The sequence below is a fragment of the Ochotona curzoniae genome, unplaced genomic scaffold (assembly GCF_017591425.1).
Source record: "Ochotona curzoniae isolate NIBS_2020 unplaced genomic scaffold, NIBS_Ocur_1.0 scaffold_3890, whole genome shotgun sequence".
Taxonomy (NCBI): Eukaryota; Metazoa; Chordata; class Mammalia; order Lagomorpha; family Ochotonidae; genus Ochotona; species Ochotona curzoniae.
The window spans coordinates 6,553,847-6,568,276 of record NW_024467115.1 but is presented as its reverse complement, the minus strand read 5'-3'; the positions used below and the strand labels follow the sequence as shown (position 1 = coordinate 6,568,276).

At 37.6% G+C, this 14,430-nt stretch overlaps 1 protein-coding gene across 1 annotated transcript in view; it reads right to left on the bottom strand.

Annotated features, from left to right (window-relative positions):
• Positions 1 to 14,430, bottom strand: part of NKAIN2 (sodium/potassium transporting ATPase interacting 2) — a 968,735-nt gene that overhangs the window by 174,535 nt on the left and 779,770 nt on the right. Inside the window, exon 4 of the mRNA XM_040965392.1 lies at positions 10,246 to 10,446. Within this exon, the coding sequence (XP_040821326.1) occupies positions 10,246 to 10,446 (201 nt within the window). The remainder of the gene's footprint in view (positions 1 to 10,245; positions 10,447 to 14,430) is intronic.

Sequence of the window (14,430 nt, the reverse complement as noted above, 5' to 3'; positions counted from 1 at the left end):
ACTGCTTTCCCAGGCCACAAGCAGGGAGCTGGATGGAAAGTGGGGCTGCCGGCATTAGAACCGGTGCTCATATGGGATTCTGGCATGTGCAAAGTAAGGTTTTTAGTTGCTAGGCTACTGTGCTGGGCCCAATCCAGCTTTTTTTATTATACAATGGATAACGAATTGAGTAACTGGCTTCTTGCTATCCACATGGGAGATCGTGATGAGGTTCTGGTTATGTGGTTTTGGCCTGGCCTAGTCCTGAACGCTGTGGGCATTTTGGGAGTTTCTCCTTCTTTCTCTTTTCAAATAAAATGAAGTTTAAAAGGTAACAGTGAAATTGATATGCATGTATGTTTGTGCGGAGAATGTTACAGATGGTCAATAAGGATGTTTTATGTGGTCGTGACTCTGAGGATCAGGTTTCAGAGGTGTTGACACAGTGGGAGTCAGTTAGGAGAAGCTTCATCAGGAAACAAAAGGCAGAGTCAGGACAAATGCAGCCCCACAACTACGGGGAGAAGAACAAGCAAACGATGAGGATTAGGAATCATACTTCACAGAGTGGAAGGATGTGTGGGTTGAGGCGAGTGGCGTGTTAAGTCCTATTTATAAGACTTGTAAAAGCAAAAGCTACAGAAGGAATATCACAGATGGCTCTTTTAAAAACATGTAAACACTATTTAACATGCACTTCTTCATATTTTTATTCTTTTTAACTAAGTATAACGTGTTAAGCAGTAAGTTATCTATCATATTACAGCTGTCATAATTTTCTTTTGAGAATATCTTTTTCTTGTTTGAAAACACTAACTCATGCTATTATATTCTACAATGGAGTTTAGGAGTTCTTGTGAAGACGAACTTTCCATCAAAGACTTACTTCTTAAGAATTTTACATCATAATAGATTGTGGCTGGAGAGACGTCGTAAGATAATGTTATTATATGTTACAAAGCAATATATTAATCTCTTATTCAAGACCAAGAGTTTGCAATGTTTTCACAAAAAATTATTTTGCTATATTTAAAAATATCTAATCTGGGAATAATTTATGATTTAATATTTTTACCATTTTTTTCTGCAATACCTTTAGGAATACTAATTTAAATGTAAGAAATAAAGGGTGGAATTTGTGGCATACCATATTAAGCTTCTACCTGGCATACCCGTTGTGGCCACTCCACTTTCTAGCCAGCTCCCTACTAATGCACCTGGGGAACAGCAGATGGTGACTCATTGACTTTAGCTCTTACAGCCATGTGGGAGACCTGGTGGTGTTTCTGGATCCTAGCTTCAGTCTGTATTAGCCCAGCTATTATGATCCCTTGGAGAGTGAAATGGCAGGTAGAAGATTCTGTGTCATTCTGTTCTTCAAATTAAAAAAAAATACTTTAAACAATGAAATTATACGTGGTCCCTCTCTGCCAACAATTTCAGCTTAAATCTCATATTACTAAATGAAATCAAATTGGTGATGTTGCAGTCTATATTCCTTGATAGCATCTTTATGTACTAGAGTTTCCATTCAATGTTTTCAAACATTCCCATGATGAGCGGGAGGCACACATATAGGGGCAGATATGGCATATTGATAAAAATGGTGAGAACTGGAAAAATGTGTGAGCTGGTGGTTTGATAAACTAAACAGTATTTCCCTGGCTTTCAGAAACACAGTTCTATTTGGGGAGTCAGTAAATTTAGTAGAATTTGTTTATTTTTGCACATCACTGTGAATTAACCTGAAACAATAAAAGTATTCCCAATGAGCAACGAAAGAAATTGTGTTAAAAGAAAATAAACCATATAACTGTTATTGTTTTCAAGGTAGTTTCTTAAACATTATGTCATTTGGTTCATAATTACAAAATAGTTTATTACACAACTGGGTGTAGAATTTAAAGATTGTTATTCCCACACTGTGAGTATTTTATCTCATATTTCCGAATTTGCAGATTGGGAGTACCAGAAGGTATCAAAGTAACATAAAAATGCATACAGTGATTTGACTACAGAGGCTAACCAAGTTGTACTTTGCTTGTTCCTGGGCTCACAGAACAATTCACGAATTTACTTAAAAGGACACTTTCCAGTAATAAAGCAAAATAAAATAAAGACTCAATAACTAGTGCTTCTTTTAACGGAAAAGCAATTGACACCTGTAAATATTAGAGCATTATGCCCTGAAAAAGCATATTCATATAAGTTAATTATTATCTAAAGCAAAAGAAAATATAGTAAAAATTTAAACCCATACCCATTTAGGAAATAACACTAGGCTACATGTGAGTATTCAGTAGTAATATTTATTACTGTTCTGGGATAGACACAGTTGAGTTTTTCAAATGAATTTCTAGAACTCAGCTTCTTTATATGTGTTTTGCAACTCTGAATTATAATAAAAAATGTCTTCTCCCAATTCTATCTGCCATCTTCATTTTCTTATTTCTATAAATTATCATTGGAAAAACTCTGTATTTACACTGATACTGTGCTCTTCTGCATAAACTATTCTGAAGCTACACAAAGACAAATCACATTTATTTTGCTTATTGGGTCACTACTTTTTTGAGTAAAAGCTGTGTGTATTTAAGAACCCATGAGACTAGAGTTAGAGCAGTGTATATAATAATCCAAGTCAAACTACAGCACGGTTGAACCACAATGGGAGCTGGGAAAGAAGCCAAGCGCTTGTCATTCTGTCCACTTTTCATTGCAGGAAGCGAGCGATTTTGCTCTATGCACAATATTGCTGTACTGTCTCTGACAGGGGAGTAGGCATGAGAAGCCTGTTTCCAGTTTTACATCTACACTGGTTCACTATTCAGTGAGGAGATGGAGCACACACATTCTGTAGATGCAGAAATTCATTATTTATAAAAGTATGCTGGTTTGGGAATTGGCTTGACTTGCCTAGGTTTAGTAGAAAAATAATGCTGAAGCCAGAAAGAAGTTATTCAGGTTCACAGAATGGTGATCAAACACAATATGTTGCCAAACAATTAAGGATCCTAGTAGAGGGCTTAAGAGTGAAGTATTAGAATAGACCCGAATAATAGTTTTATTTTGTTTGATTTTGCTTTGATGAAAACTGAAATTTATAACCACCTATATCCTACCACAGGTATAAGGAAATAAATTTAGTAGGAAAATCATATTCTCAGTATTGAGATTCACTGTTTTAGAAAGATACTCAGTTTCTACGTAACCTAAAAGTTAAATAAAAAATTCAATCAGAAACTGTGTAGTTTGCAATTGATGTTTCCTGTTCTTCACCACCAGTTTAAAGGCCAATTTTGTTGATGTCTAGTTGATATATATATATATATCGAGAGAGAGAGAGAGAGAGAGAGAGAAAGAGAGAGAGAGAGAGAGCCAACTTATTTGCTGGTTCAATTTCCACATTTTTGCAATAACTGAGGCTGGACTTGGTTGAAGTCCGAGACTAGAACTCAATCTTTCATAAGTGCAGAGCTCAACATGATTCAAGTTTTACATTTTTAAAAAGTTTAAGTGCTATAAAAATCAACTAACTAAATGAAAGAATATTGGAGGCATCTTTTTATAATGATGTCACTCAACTTCTGTAACTTCTTATTTGCATGCTACAATTTATCTATCACAAAAGTTGCTTTATATAATTTGCCAAATGACAAATTACTAGGTTTTCCTTCAAATCTAATGAATGTAAATATTTGGGAATTGTTTAATTTGGAACAGCAATTTCTTAGAAAAAGACTAAAAATGTTTCTAAGACATAATAAACAACTGTTAAGTATACCATTTAATCCTTTACATGTCCTAATTTAATAGGAGTTACATAACAATTGGAAGGGGGTATTGAAATATTATTTAACTTCAACAAATTTTGGTGATATACCACTTTTGTCATGTAAAAAATCATGTGTTTTGAATATATTTTTCCACTCTGTAAAATTGCAAACCTGTTTTACTTCATTAAAAATGAGATTGAACACTGATAACTTAAATAGTTAAATAAATTTTCATCAGCCAAATCAAACTTACTTTTTGTCCTAAAAGGTCTGCTTCAACTTAAAGGTAATATTAAATGACCATTAAACCATATCATGTTGAAATAGATTAGCACCTGGGTAGCTATGTATAACATTTCCCTAGTCATCCTTTTAACATGACATAGTCTGATAAGTTATACTGATTATACACATTTTTATTGCTAACATTGAAAGCCTTTTTAAATGACATAATCTGACAATTTATATTCATTATACACAAATTTTATTAGTAACAATGAAAACCAGGGCACAAATCTTTAACAGTCAAATTTTTGCTAATAGATATTTCTAGTTGAAGGAGGCATGAAAGAACAATGCACACTATCGAACTACCCTGTGTACCACACACACAGAGTGGCATGGTACACATACACCTCAACGACATCCAAAAGAATACCCATGCACCATTCCCAACACAGCCGTCAAGCAAGTTGGATCAAGGCATCATAAAGTTTGGAAAACTTCGTGAGCAACACATCTGGGCAAGTTTAGCAAGCCAAATGACTGACCAAAAACTAATGGTGAGAAATTACTTGGAAGTATCAGTACCGTTCTTAATCAGAAGGCTTGGATTTTATCTACAAATTGTTTGCCACATTCTGCTGAACAATAATTTCCATTATTTCATGTACTGTATAAAGTATGGAGTTTTCTGAAACATAAAAATAGATATACCTGAAGAATGAACTGGACAGGCCATGGTTTGATAGCATAGTGGTTAAAGTCCTCGCCTTGCAAGTGCCGGGATCCATATGGGTGCCTGTTCTAATCCTGGCAGCCCCGCTTCCCATCCAGCTCCCTGCTTGTGGCCTGGGAAAACAATCAAGGACTCTGCATCTGCTTGGGAGATCTCGAAGAGCTCCTGGCTCCTGGCTTTGGATTGGCTCAGCTTCAGCTGTTGTGGCCACTTAGGGAGTGAACCATCAGAAGGAAGATCTTACTCTCTGTCTCTTCTTCTCTCTGTATATCTGCCTTTCCAATAAAAATAAAAATCTTTAAAAAAAAAGAATGAACTGGACAACTAATGTAATTTAAGAAGTAGACAGGTTCTCAAATTCTTCCTGAAGTGTTTCATGACTTTCGTGTTATTCTGTGTATAGTTTCCAAGTAACTTGTAATGACTATGGGAAACAATGTTCCTATTTAAACAGCATCCTCTGGTAACTCATGAAAAGCAAAACACAAACCAAAACTCCCAGATGTTCCTTGCTGTAGAGCTGTTGGCTATAACATTTGTATCCCAGAGGGTGCTGGTTCATAACTCGGCTGAACCCACACGGGAGACCAGGAAGAAGTTCCTGGCTGCTAGCTTCAGACAGACCAGCTCTGATGATTGTGGTCATTTGGGAGTGAAGCAGCAATGGAAGATTTCTGTCTCTTTATCTCCTTCTCTCTATGTTATTCCACCTTTCACATTAATAAATATAAAAAAAGAATAATCAACCTTATTACTTAACAATGTGTATGAAATAAATGAAATAATGTAGAGGGAAGAAAAGATCAGGCAATTTTGCTTTGAAGGTTTACATTAAGTGAAAAGTATTGAGTCTCTGGGTATGGGTAAAACCGAATCCGCATAATCTAAAAGCAGGACCCAGCCTCCTGTCTGTGTCCCACACCGCAAAGTGCCCCTGCCTGCCATTTATCAAAAGGAATTCAATGGCTTAAGGGAGTGATCCAGCTAGTCTTACAAGCTTTAATCACCAGTCAATTGCTTCTTCAATAGATAAGGAGCTTAATGGCCAGTCTTGTCCTGGAGTGATTTTAGTAGGTGAATTCCAACTCCGGGCAGAAGGTAATTACTGTATAAGCCCCAGACCAACTGGAGCCCACAAGTCCATCACAAATTCTTACAGAGCATGGCATTACTGATCAGTTAAAGGAAACTCACAAGCTCTACTGACGAACCAGGAACTTGGACCACGCACCGTTTAGCGTCAATTCCAATGTCTAAGAAGCTTCACCCATAACTCCATATAAAACTCAGGAATAAAGCATAGTTGCTAGGTTTCCTCCTCTGTGCTTTGCAATAAACACCTACTTTCTTCCACCACTCTGATGTTGGTGATTGGCCTTCTGTGTGTCTGGCAAGCGGCCCCAGTTTGTGGGTTCTACAACAATGCCTCCTACCATACCAGTTAGACTGTAGTTCAGTGACATGGACAGGGAAATGAGAGATTGGTGTTATTTTTCCTCAGTGATAGTTACTTTAACATACATTTGAACATACATACTTATTTCAGTAATTGCAATAAATGCTTTTTTTAAAGTATCATTTATAAACATTTGTAAGACAAACTCTCTTTGTGTCGTGTTGGCTACAAAATAAAGCTGTATAATAAATAATGTGCAAGCCATGCATCTTATTCCTCTCACCCATAGTTAATCAATCACAATGTTCTTTGTCATTCAAGGATTCTGAATTTTTGCATCTCTGGAATCCATTACCTATCAGCCAATACCAGTATTAATACTGAAACTCTTCATCTTAGGTACAAGAGCATTTACATGCCTAATATATCTTAGGAAAGACTTTTCACCAGTCCCGTTGCACCAACACACTGTTAACTTGGTCAAAATATTTTATATGTAAATTCAGATGTGCATATTTTGTAATCTGCAATTATAATCACATGCTTTTTGCTGAGATATGATTAAATCTTATGTAATGTATGTGAACATGTTCCTAGCTGATCTCACTAATTTTTTTATTTTGTCTATTTTGTAAATGTGGATATAGATTTTTCTCATTATACCTGCATATCCCTGTAATATTATTTTTTGGATTATGGTGTTTGATAACGAGGGGGAATGTTGCTAAGGGAGGAGAAACCTGGCAGCCTCACATCTGGCTCATCGTTAGGATGTTCTAGCAGCCTTTTACGCCCAGTTGGAGGCTGTATGATTAATAATCCCTCATCCAAATTATACAGATATTATACTTGTCTTCCTTTGGCTGGAGATGGTGGATATCTTATGTGTTTGCCATGCAAATCTGGGCTTTGTGAATGCTAATTTCCAAACCAGTCAGACATTGACAGGCAGAAAACTGCACAATGGGTTGACAGGCATGCAGAGGTTCAGGGATGTGTGAAAGAGAAGTTGAGTGAAAGCGAGGGAAAAAGAACCTAAGACGTTCGGAGTTAATCAAGAGAAGTAGTTGGCAGAGCAGCAGTTTATGAATGCAGGTCTAAGGCAAATATCCTGGAAGGGAGGGCTGTTTCAAAGACTTAAGCAAGCAATGAAAAGAGGCAGAGTTTTTGCTGACTTCATGAAAAGCAAGGTGGAACTAAAAAGCCAAGATCATGCCAATAAGCTAAACAAGCTGCATTCTCTGTCTGCCACGTTCCCCAAATGGGTCTGCACCTGTTTGCACATGGGGAGCCTGAGTTCATTGCTACTGTCACATCACCAGGGCTAGGGATCCTGTCGTCTTGGCTTGCTCAGTGGCAGTAGAAATAGGAAATTCGAAGGTGTTCTCTAAACTAGAATAAACTGAATGTTCACATTTCAGGGGAATGATTTTGGTAACACAAAAGGGGAGCAGCAAAGATTCCAGATATTATTTTATTGCCTTATCATTATAGTGGAAGTCGTGAGAATGAGTACTAAAAAAATGTATTTGGAGGATCTCCAATAACCAGGTAGAAAAATTGTCAATAATAACCCCTTTTTGGTTTTCATTACAAAGTTCTAGTTAAGATTTGCTAAATTTTCTTTGACAGCAGGTACTTTCAGCCCAAGGCTTGCTATGCAAAAGGGAGAAGAAAGATGCCATAGGCTACAATGGATTGTCCAAAATATTTTTCCACTTTATGAAGAACAACACAGATAGATCACATCTGCTCTGAGGGACGTTCTATCCATCTTCTTTGCATTCTGCCCACCTTACTTTTACAAATGCCTTTTAAATTTTGAGAGGTTATCTCAGTATCACTGTACACTTCCATACTCAAATGTACTTTTTAGTAAATCCCCTGTATTTCAAAATATTGTGGTAGATTTAATGAACCTGCAGATATAACTTACAGGTATGTAAACATCTACACACCTGTTCATGTAAACTGTCTTTCACTGAATCAAAGATGGAAGGTTTCCAAAATGTCCTGGGTGAAAAGGGGAGCTTTCAGAACTCCATCTCTAACACAAATATGAAGACATTTGGCTTTTACCAAGATGGCAGTAAAGATAAAGAATGAAGCTTCTGCCCTACTAAAGACAAAGCATAAAGCTTTAATGATCAAGAGGGCATTTTGAAAGGTGTCCATAGCCACAGGCAATCAATCAATCAATCACACATCATTCACTTTTCAGCCACGAGTTGCAGCTCAATTAGCCTCAGGAGAGCACCATGAGAAGAAACAAGCTGACCACAAGACCATCATCAAGTGTCCCCTGAACACAAAGACTGGTATGAGGAAGACAGCAGAAGATAGCAACACACGTGTTCATTGTGGATGCTGAGGTCTAAAAGCATCAGATCAAATAAGGTGTGAAGAAGCTGTGACATTGATGTTGCATTGTCAATACTCAGATCAGATCTGACCGAGAAAAGGCAGCATGTATGTGACTGGCTCATGAGTATGAAGCATTAGAATTTGCCAACAAAATGGAATTATCCAGCTGGCTAATTCTAAAAAGGCCTTTTCACCATAAAAATGTAGACATTTGGTCTGTTCCCAAATTTCCCAAATATTTCGCTTTTCCTGTGTGAGAATGAAAATTTGATTTAAATGAATTTTGACGATGAAATGAGTACTATCATCCCATCAATCTAACTTTTTATTTCAAGATAAGCAAATAATTTGTTATAGAATGTACCTGAATTTTTGCTGAATTTGTTTAAACTTTCTCAGGTTGAACATGTTTAAAAAAGTTTCCTTATTATTCGAGCAAAGAAAACAATTTAAATGTTCTGGAAATCATTTATTTTGACATTCAAATCTGTATGGGTCTCCCTCCTTTCTGTTGATACCCTGGTTGGACGATTCACCTGGTGGTGGACACTGACCCACGAATGCTGAGCGTCTGCTCCCAGCTGCACTTGGTGTGTCAGTGTAGACGCTCCACACCTGTCTTTGCTGTCCACAGAACACTGTAACTGACATGACTGCTACACCAGTGTTGTTGTATTAGTGATGTGACTATCAGAACCTCCTGCTGACACATCAGAGCAACCAGTACTGGTTTTCGTTTCAGAAATGTGAGACGTATTCCCTAGCACAGCAAACCTAACCTAACACATATAAATTATGACACCCATAGTTATTTTTTTTTAATTTCAGAAGAATCTTATGAGTTAATTCATGACATTCTATCCAGAACCTACTATTTCTTATTATTCAGTTATGAACCAGTATCACTCCCAAAATAATTAACTGAAGAATGAATTAACACATTTTGCGTTATTTGTTGCTGATTATTATAAGATTTATGGTCATCAGTTGCAGACCTACATGGAATCCAAAATGTAAAGCCTGAATATCTAAGTTCTATAATCAATACATGGATTTTTATGTGATAAAGTTGTCTCAGCTTTGTAAATCCTACAACATTATGCTGTTAAGTGTTATTGCAAATGACATGTACTCATCTCTGTCATAGTAATATAGTAATCCAAAATTATATATTTTGGATAATACAGGCATATCATTTACAACTATGTCATTTGTAATTTTTAATAGCTCCTGGTAGAAGGAGGATCCTTTATTGGTACATAACTGTGAAAAAATGGGAGCATGGAATCTATAGAAAAGCTAAATTCTTTTAGAAAAATGAGTAAGAGAATAAAAGAATTAAAGAAGATAAACGGTACCTGGGAGAGACCTGGAAAGAAAGAAACAGGGCAAATTGAGACAATTCACCATCCTAACGACATAGCTGGAATACTGTGGGTGAAACAGCTACTGAAATGTTAGATGCTTGGATCGTGCAGATTGTTCACTGTGGAAATCCTCCAGTCTTCTCCCAAGAATCGCGGAAAGAATGTACCGGAATCTGAATTATCAAATGTTGACTACCTCTATGTGAAAGGCTATTTACTGAGTATTTAGTCAGCTAGTCAGCAAATTAGTTCAGGCCAAGACAAACTGTTGTGAAAATTCGCATAATGATTAGGAAAAAGCAGAAAGATCACACTTTGCCTGCAGATCCCATTTGTGTGCACTGAGGGTGAACAAATTTCAAACCATTCCAGAAGTAGTAGAAGTGGTTGGCTATCAACACTTACTGCGAGGACAATCTGGAGGGAACTATGAGCCACCTCTACGTACTGGTACTCCAGAAAACACCCTGAGACCGTGATGTAGCGATGGTCCTCTGGGGCCCAGTCTGGGGCAGGTGTCACTGACGTCACCTTACAGCCTAGTCCATTCTCCATCCACCACGAGCGGTGCATTGAAATATTAAAAGTCAGGATAAGGTCCGTTTCCTGCAAAAAGGCAATTTATGAGGATGAGGATTATAAAATAAAGGTCAGTAAGCTTCTTGAGGATTGAAATGCTCTGGCTTTACTGTTAAGAAATCGAGGTTCTTCCCCTCCCCATAATTTATAGGCAGCAAAGAAGCATTTCAGATAATTGCAAACCTTATAATAATAATATAAAACTATTTTGTTGGAAAAATTCAAGTGATTTCCATTAATTGTAATGCTAAAGAGTTTTTATCATTGAGCTGTGTAGATAATACAAAGAGAATGCATTAAATCATATTACCAAGTTCATGGTTTTGCAAATTTTCTATACTTTCCTCTTCCTATAAATATTACTTTTTTTTCTCCCTTGGATTATTTACTTCTTACACAATTCAATGTTAACACTGCATTTCAACTCAGCAACATTTAGCATAGAGTTATGGCTAATACTAGAATTATGAGACTTTTACATAGTAAAACATATTTTTTCTCCTTCCTATTACTTTGATCCTATTAACTTCTGTGAATTTCATCAAAAAATTTTAGGCTTTATTTTTTTATTGAATTAAGTCATCATAATAAATGCACTTACAAAGGAAAATCAAAACATATTCCCATAAGAAAAACAAAAGGGCATATCTTTGAGGAAAAAAATAGCTGTGGAACCTAAAGGTTACTGAGAGTGCAGGCCAGAGTAAGTGTTCCACACAGCGCCACTCTGGCCTGGCAGTCATCAAAAGCATCGCACTATTTCCTTATACACACTCACCAGCAATTTAGGAACTGAATTTTAACTCACAAAGGCAGCTGCCAGCTATTTGCTTGGAACACCTCATATTTTCCTTTTTTCTCTGTTTAACTAACTCTCTAAATACGCTTCCTTGACTTTGTATTATAGGTTTTATCTGTCACTTCCCCTTCTTAACCCTTTCCTTCAGGATAAGCCCATTTTGACTCTTCATAAAAACTGACATTTTCCTAGAATTAATATCCACTTATTCACATTCCTAAAAATACAAATGACCACGAAGTGTTCAGAAGATTTCAGCAGACAGACACAAATGCCTTGTGAGGAGCAAGGGATGAGACGTGAGATGGGGTACACACCCACAGTTGGAGTAAAATTCCTCCCGTACACAAAGGCACGCATTTCTACACGCATTCGTCCTATCCAGCAACACTTGGGAATCATCTCTGAAGTCAGTGGAAACCGCCAGTCCAGGCTGCAAGCAGCCTCCCCTCCCTCGCATCCCTCTGTCTGCATCTTGGCCCCTGGGCTTCGCCTGCCGGCTGCAGCAGTGCCAGGACATACATCCAGCGCTTGCTTCCCAGGGCTGTCTGTAGTGAGAACACTTTTTAAAAGCTTCCCAATACGAACTCCCTTCACATCGTATTGGACATTAAACCAATTAGTGGTCAGAGAAACAGCGGAGACACTGGGTGATGCTGAGGGAAGCAGGTGGCAGTGTGAGGCCGGGAAGAGGTTCACGTTGGATGAACAGCTCTCTGGTGAACAGGTCTTTGCACTGGGGAAGTATTGAACCTTTTAATAATTATATAGGTTTATTTATTTATTTCCTGGAAAGGCAGACTTACAGCTTAAGGAAAGACAGAGAGAAACCGTCTATCTGCTGGTTCACTCCTCAAACAGCCACAACAGCTGGAACCGGGCCAGGAGCGTGGAGCTTCATCCAGTTCTCCCACCGGAGTGTAGGGGCCCAAGGGCATGCGTCAATGTCCATTGCTTCCATAGGCCTCATGTAGGGAGCTGGATCAGCAGAGAAGCCTCTAGGAGTCCAGATGGGGCTCATAAAGGATGCTGACACTGCTGACAGAAGCTTAACTTTATTTTCTCCTTCCTATTAATTCGACCCTATTAATTACTGTGCATTTCATCATATTATATCTCTATGGAAATCAACAACTCTTCAGATGAAGCTTAAAGATAAGTTTTCTCAGAAAGTTTGGAATCACAAATACCAATACATGGCTATCAATAGCACATCAGCAAATCTTGTCGTTCAGGTGGAAACTGGCTGAAGGGAACACAAGAAAGAAATTCTATTACCCAACAAGTCAAGAGGAAAGATGAATCCTAAGAGAGATTGGGAAATTGAACTATTTAATTCTCAGTAATACTTGAGGACACAAGAAAATAGCTAACAACTACCATCACTCCAAAGCCAGTTGATAAATTGACTAAGTAGATACTGCACAAAAAATGTCTTATATTTCCCTTTATGACTTCGAGGCACTCCTTTACATTGGAAATGAAAGTGTTGAGTTGAAATGGCCAGGGAATTCAGAGATTTGAAAAAGAATTTCCTTGGAGCCATCTGCTAAAAGGTTCATCATCTGAATGGTGTTAGTTGGGTGAGGTTGTACCTGTGCTTTTTCTTCTGAAGTCTATCAAAGCAGCTTCATATGATCTATTGTATCTTGGGAGTTCCATGAACTGGTTTGACTCAGACATAACAAATGACAAAGTATAGCCTCTAGTTGGAGCTAAGTATACTACACAAAAATGCAGGTAGTGCTAGTGTTAGGAAGGCAACTGGATTAAGAATGAACTCATGGGCCAAACACGGTAGACTAGCAGCTAAAGTCCTTGTCTTGCATTCCTGAGATCCCATATAGGCACCAGTTCTAATCCCAGTGGCTGCGCTTCCCATCCAGCTCCCTGCTTGTGGCCTGGGAAAGCAGTCGAGGGTGGCCCAAAGCCCTGGGCCCTGTGCCTATGTGGGAGACTTGGAAGAAGCTCCAGGCTCCTGGCTTTGGATCAGCTCAGCTCCAGCCATTGAGGCCAGTTGTGGAGTGAATCAACAGATGGAAGACCTTCTTCTCTGTCTCTCCTCCTCTCTATATATCTGGCTTTGCAATAAAAATTAAATAAATCTTGAAAAAAAAAAGAATGAACACATATGTGATGAATATAAAGTAATGATATTTGTGGAAAATCATGGGTCATCCAGAAAGAGAAAATTAACTTTAAAATATTCAAAATATGAAAATAAAGATATATGAATTAGAACAAGCATGGGATTGTTTTTTTCATGCTTTCAAAGTAGACCAAATGGTTAAGGAATGGTTGGGATCTGCACTCCACATCTTCCCAAGGTTTGAGAAAGGAAGTGCTTGTAGGGAAATATGCCAGCAAAATTGTGTAACTGCAATTTAGATACATTTTTACTAAACGTAGACTCATTAATATGTAGTAGTAATATATATATATATATGTATATGTGTATATATATATATCTTCATATTATATTTTGATTCCATTTTGTTTTTGAGGCTTCTTCATATCAAAGTGAAAGATTAAAACTTGATTGGCAGTTTGCTATGTACTATTGCACTGATCAGTTGGTATCTTTCACGTATGATGACTGGCCAATGTCTTCCAAGTGCTCCATCTGAAAGGACTTGCTAGATTTTGCTCTGGGACCTTCAGTCTTTACAACAATTACTTGGCCACACAGCACTGTCAGTCTGCACTAAGGAGCTGGTGCTTTTGTTACATAGCATGCAATTTTAACTTAACCCTTACGTATCCAGAAACTTAGCTAATGCCTAGCTGTGCTTCAGGTGGCTTGCACATCTGGAAGCCCTGCATGTGAACTAAAGGAAGAGCCTAGGGCTATTGGCTTCCTGATCAAATTATACAGTTTATTCCAACGCCTGTTCTCCAGCTCAAATCTGGGGTTGAATTCCAGGACTTGACATTCACAGTTCACACATCTAATTGGCACATCAGGATCCTCCTGGGCATATTCGTATATTTTGGATTTTTCTTCTTAGCTAGTACACTTGCCAACCCTCCAGCCATCTCCTGTCTTTTCATTTTTGTCCATCATGTTTATACTCTTGGTTTACTATGTTTTTATTCTTTAATATCACTTTGATGGTGTTTTATGATCAATTATAAATCAATGTCATTTTCAGTGAGCTATCACTATATGAAAAATCTCTGTATTATGCATAGGATGATTCAAAAAAGTTGTG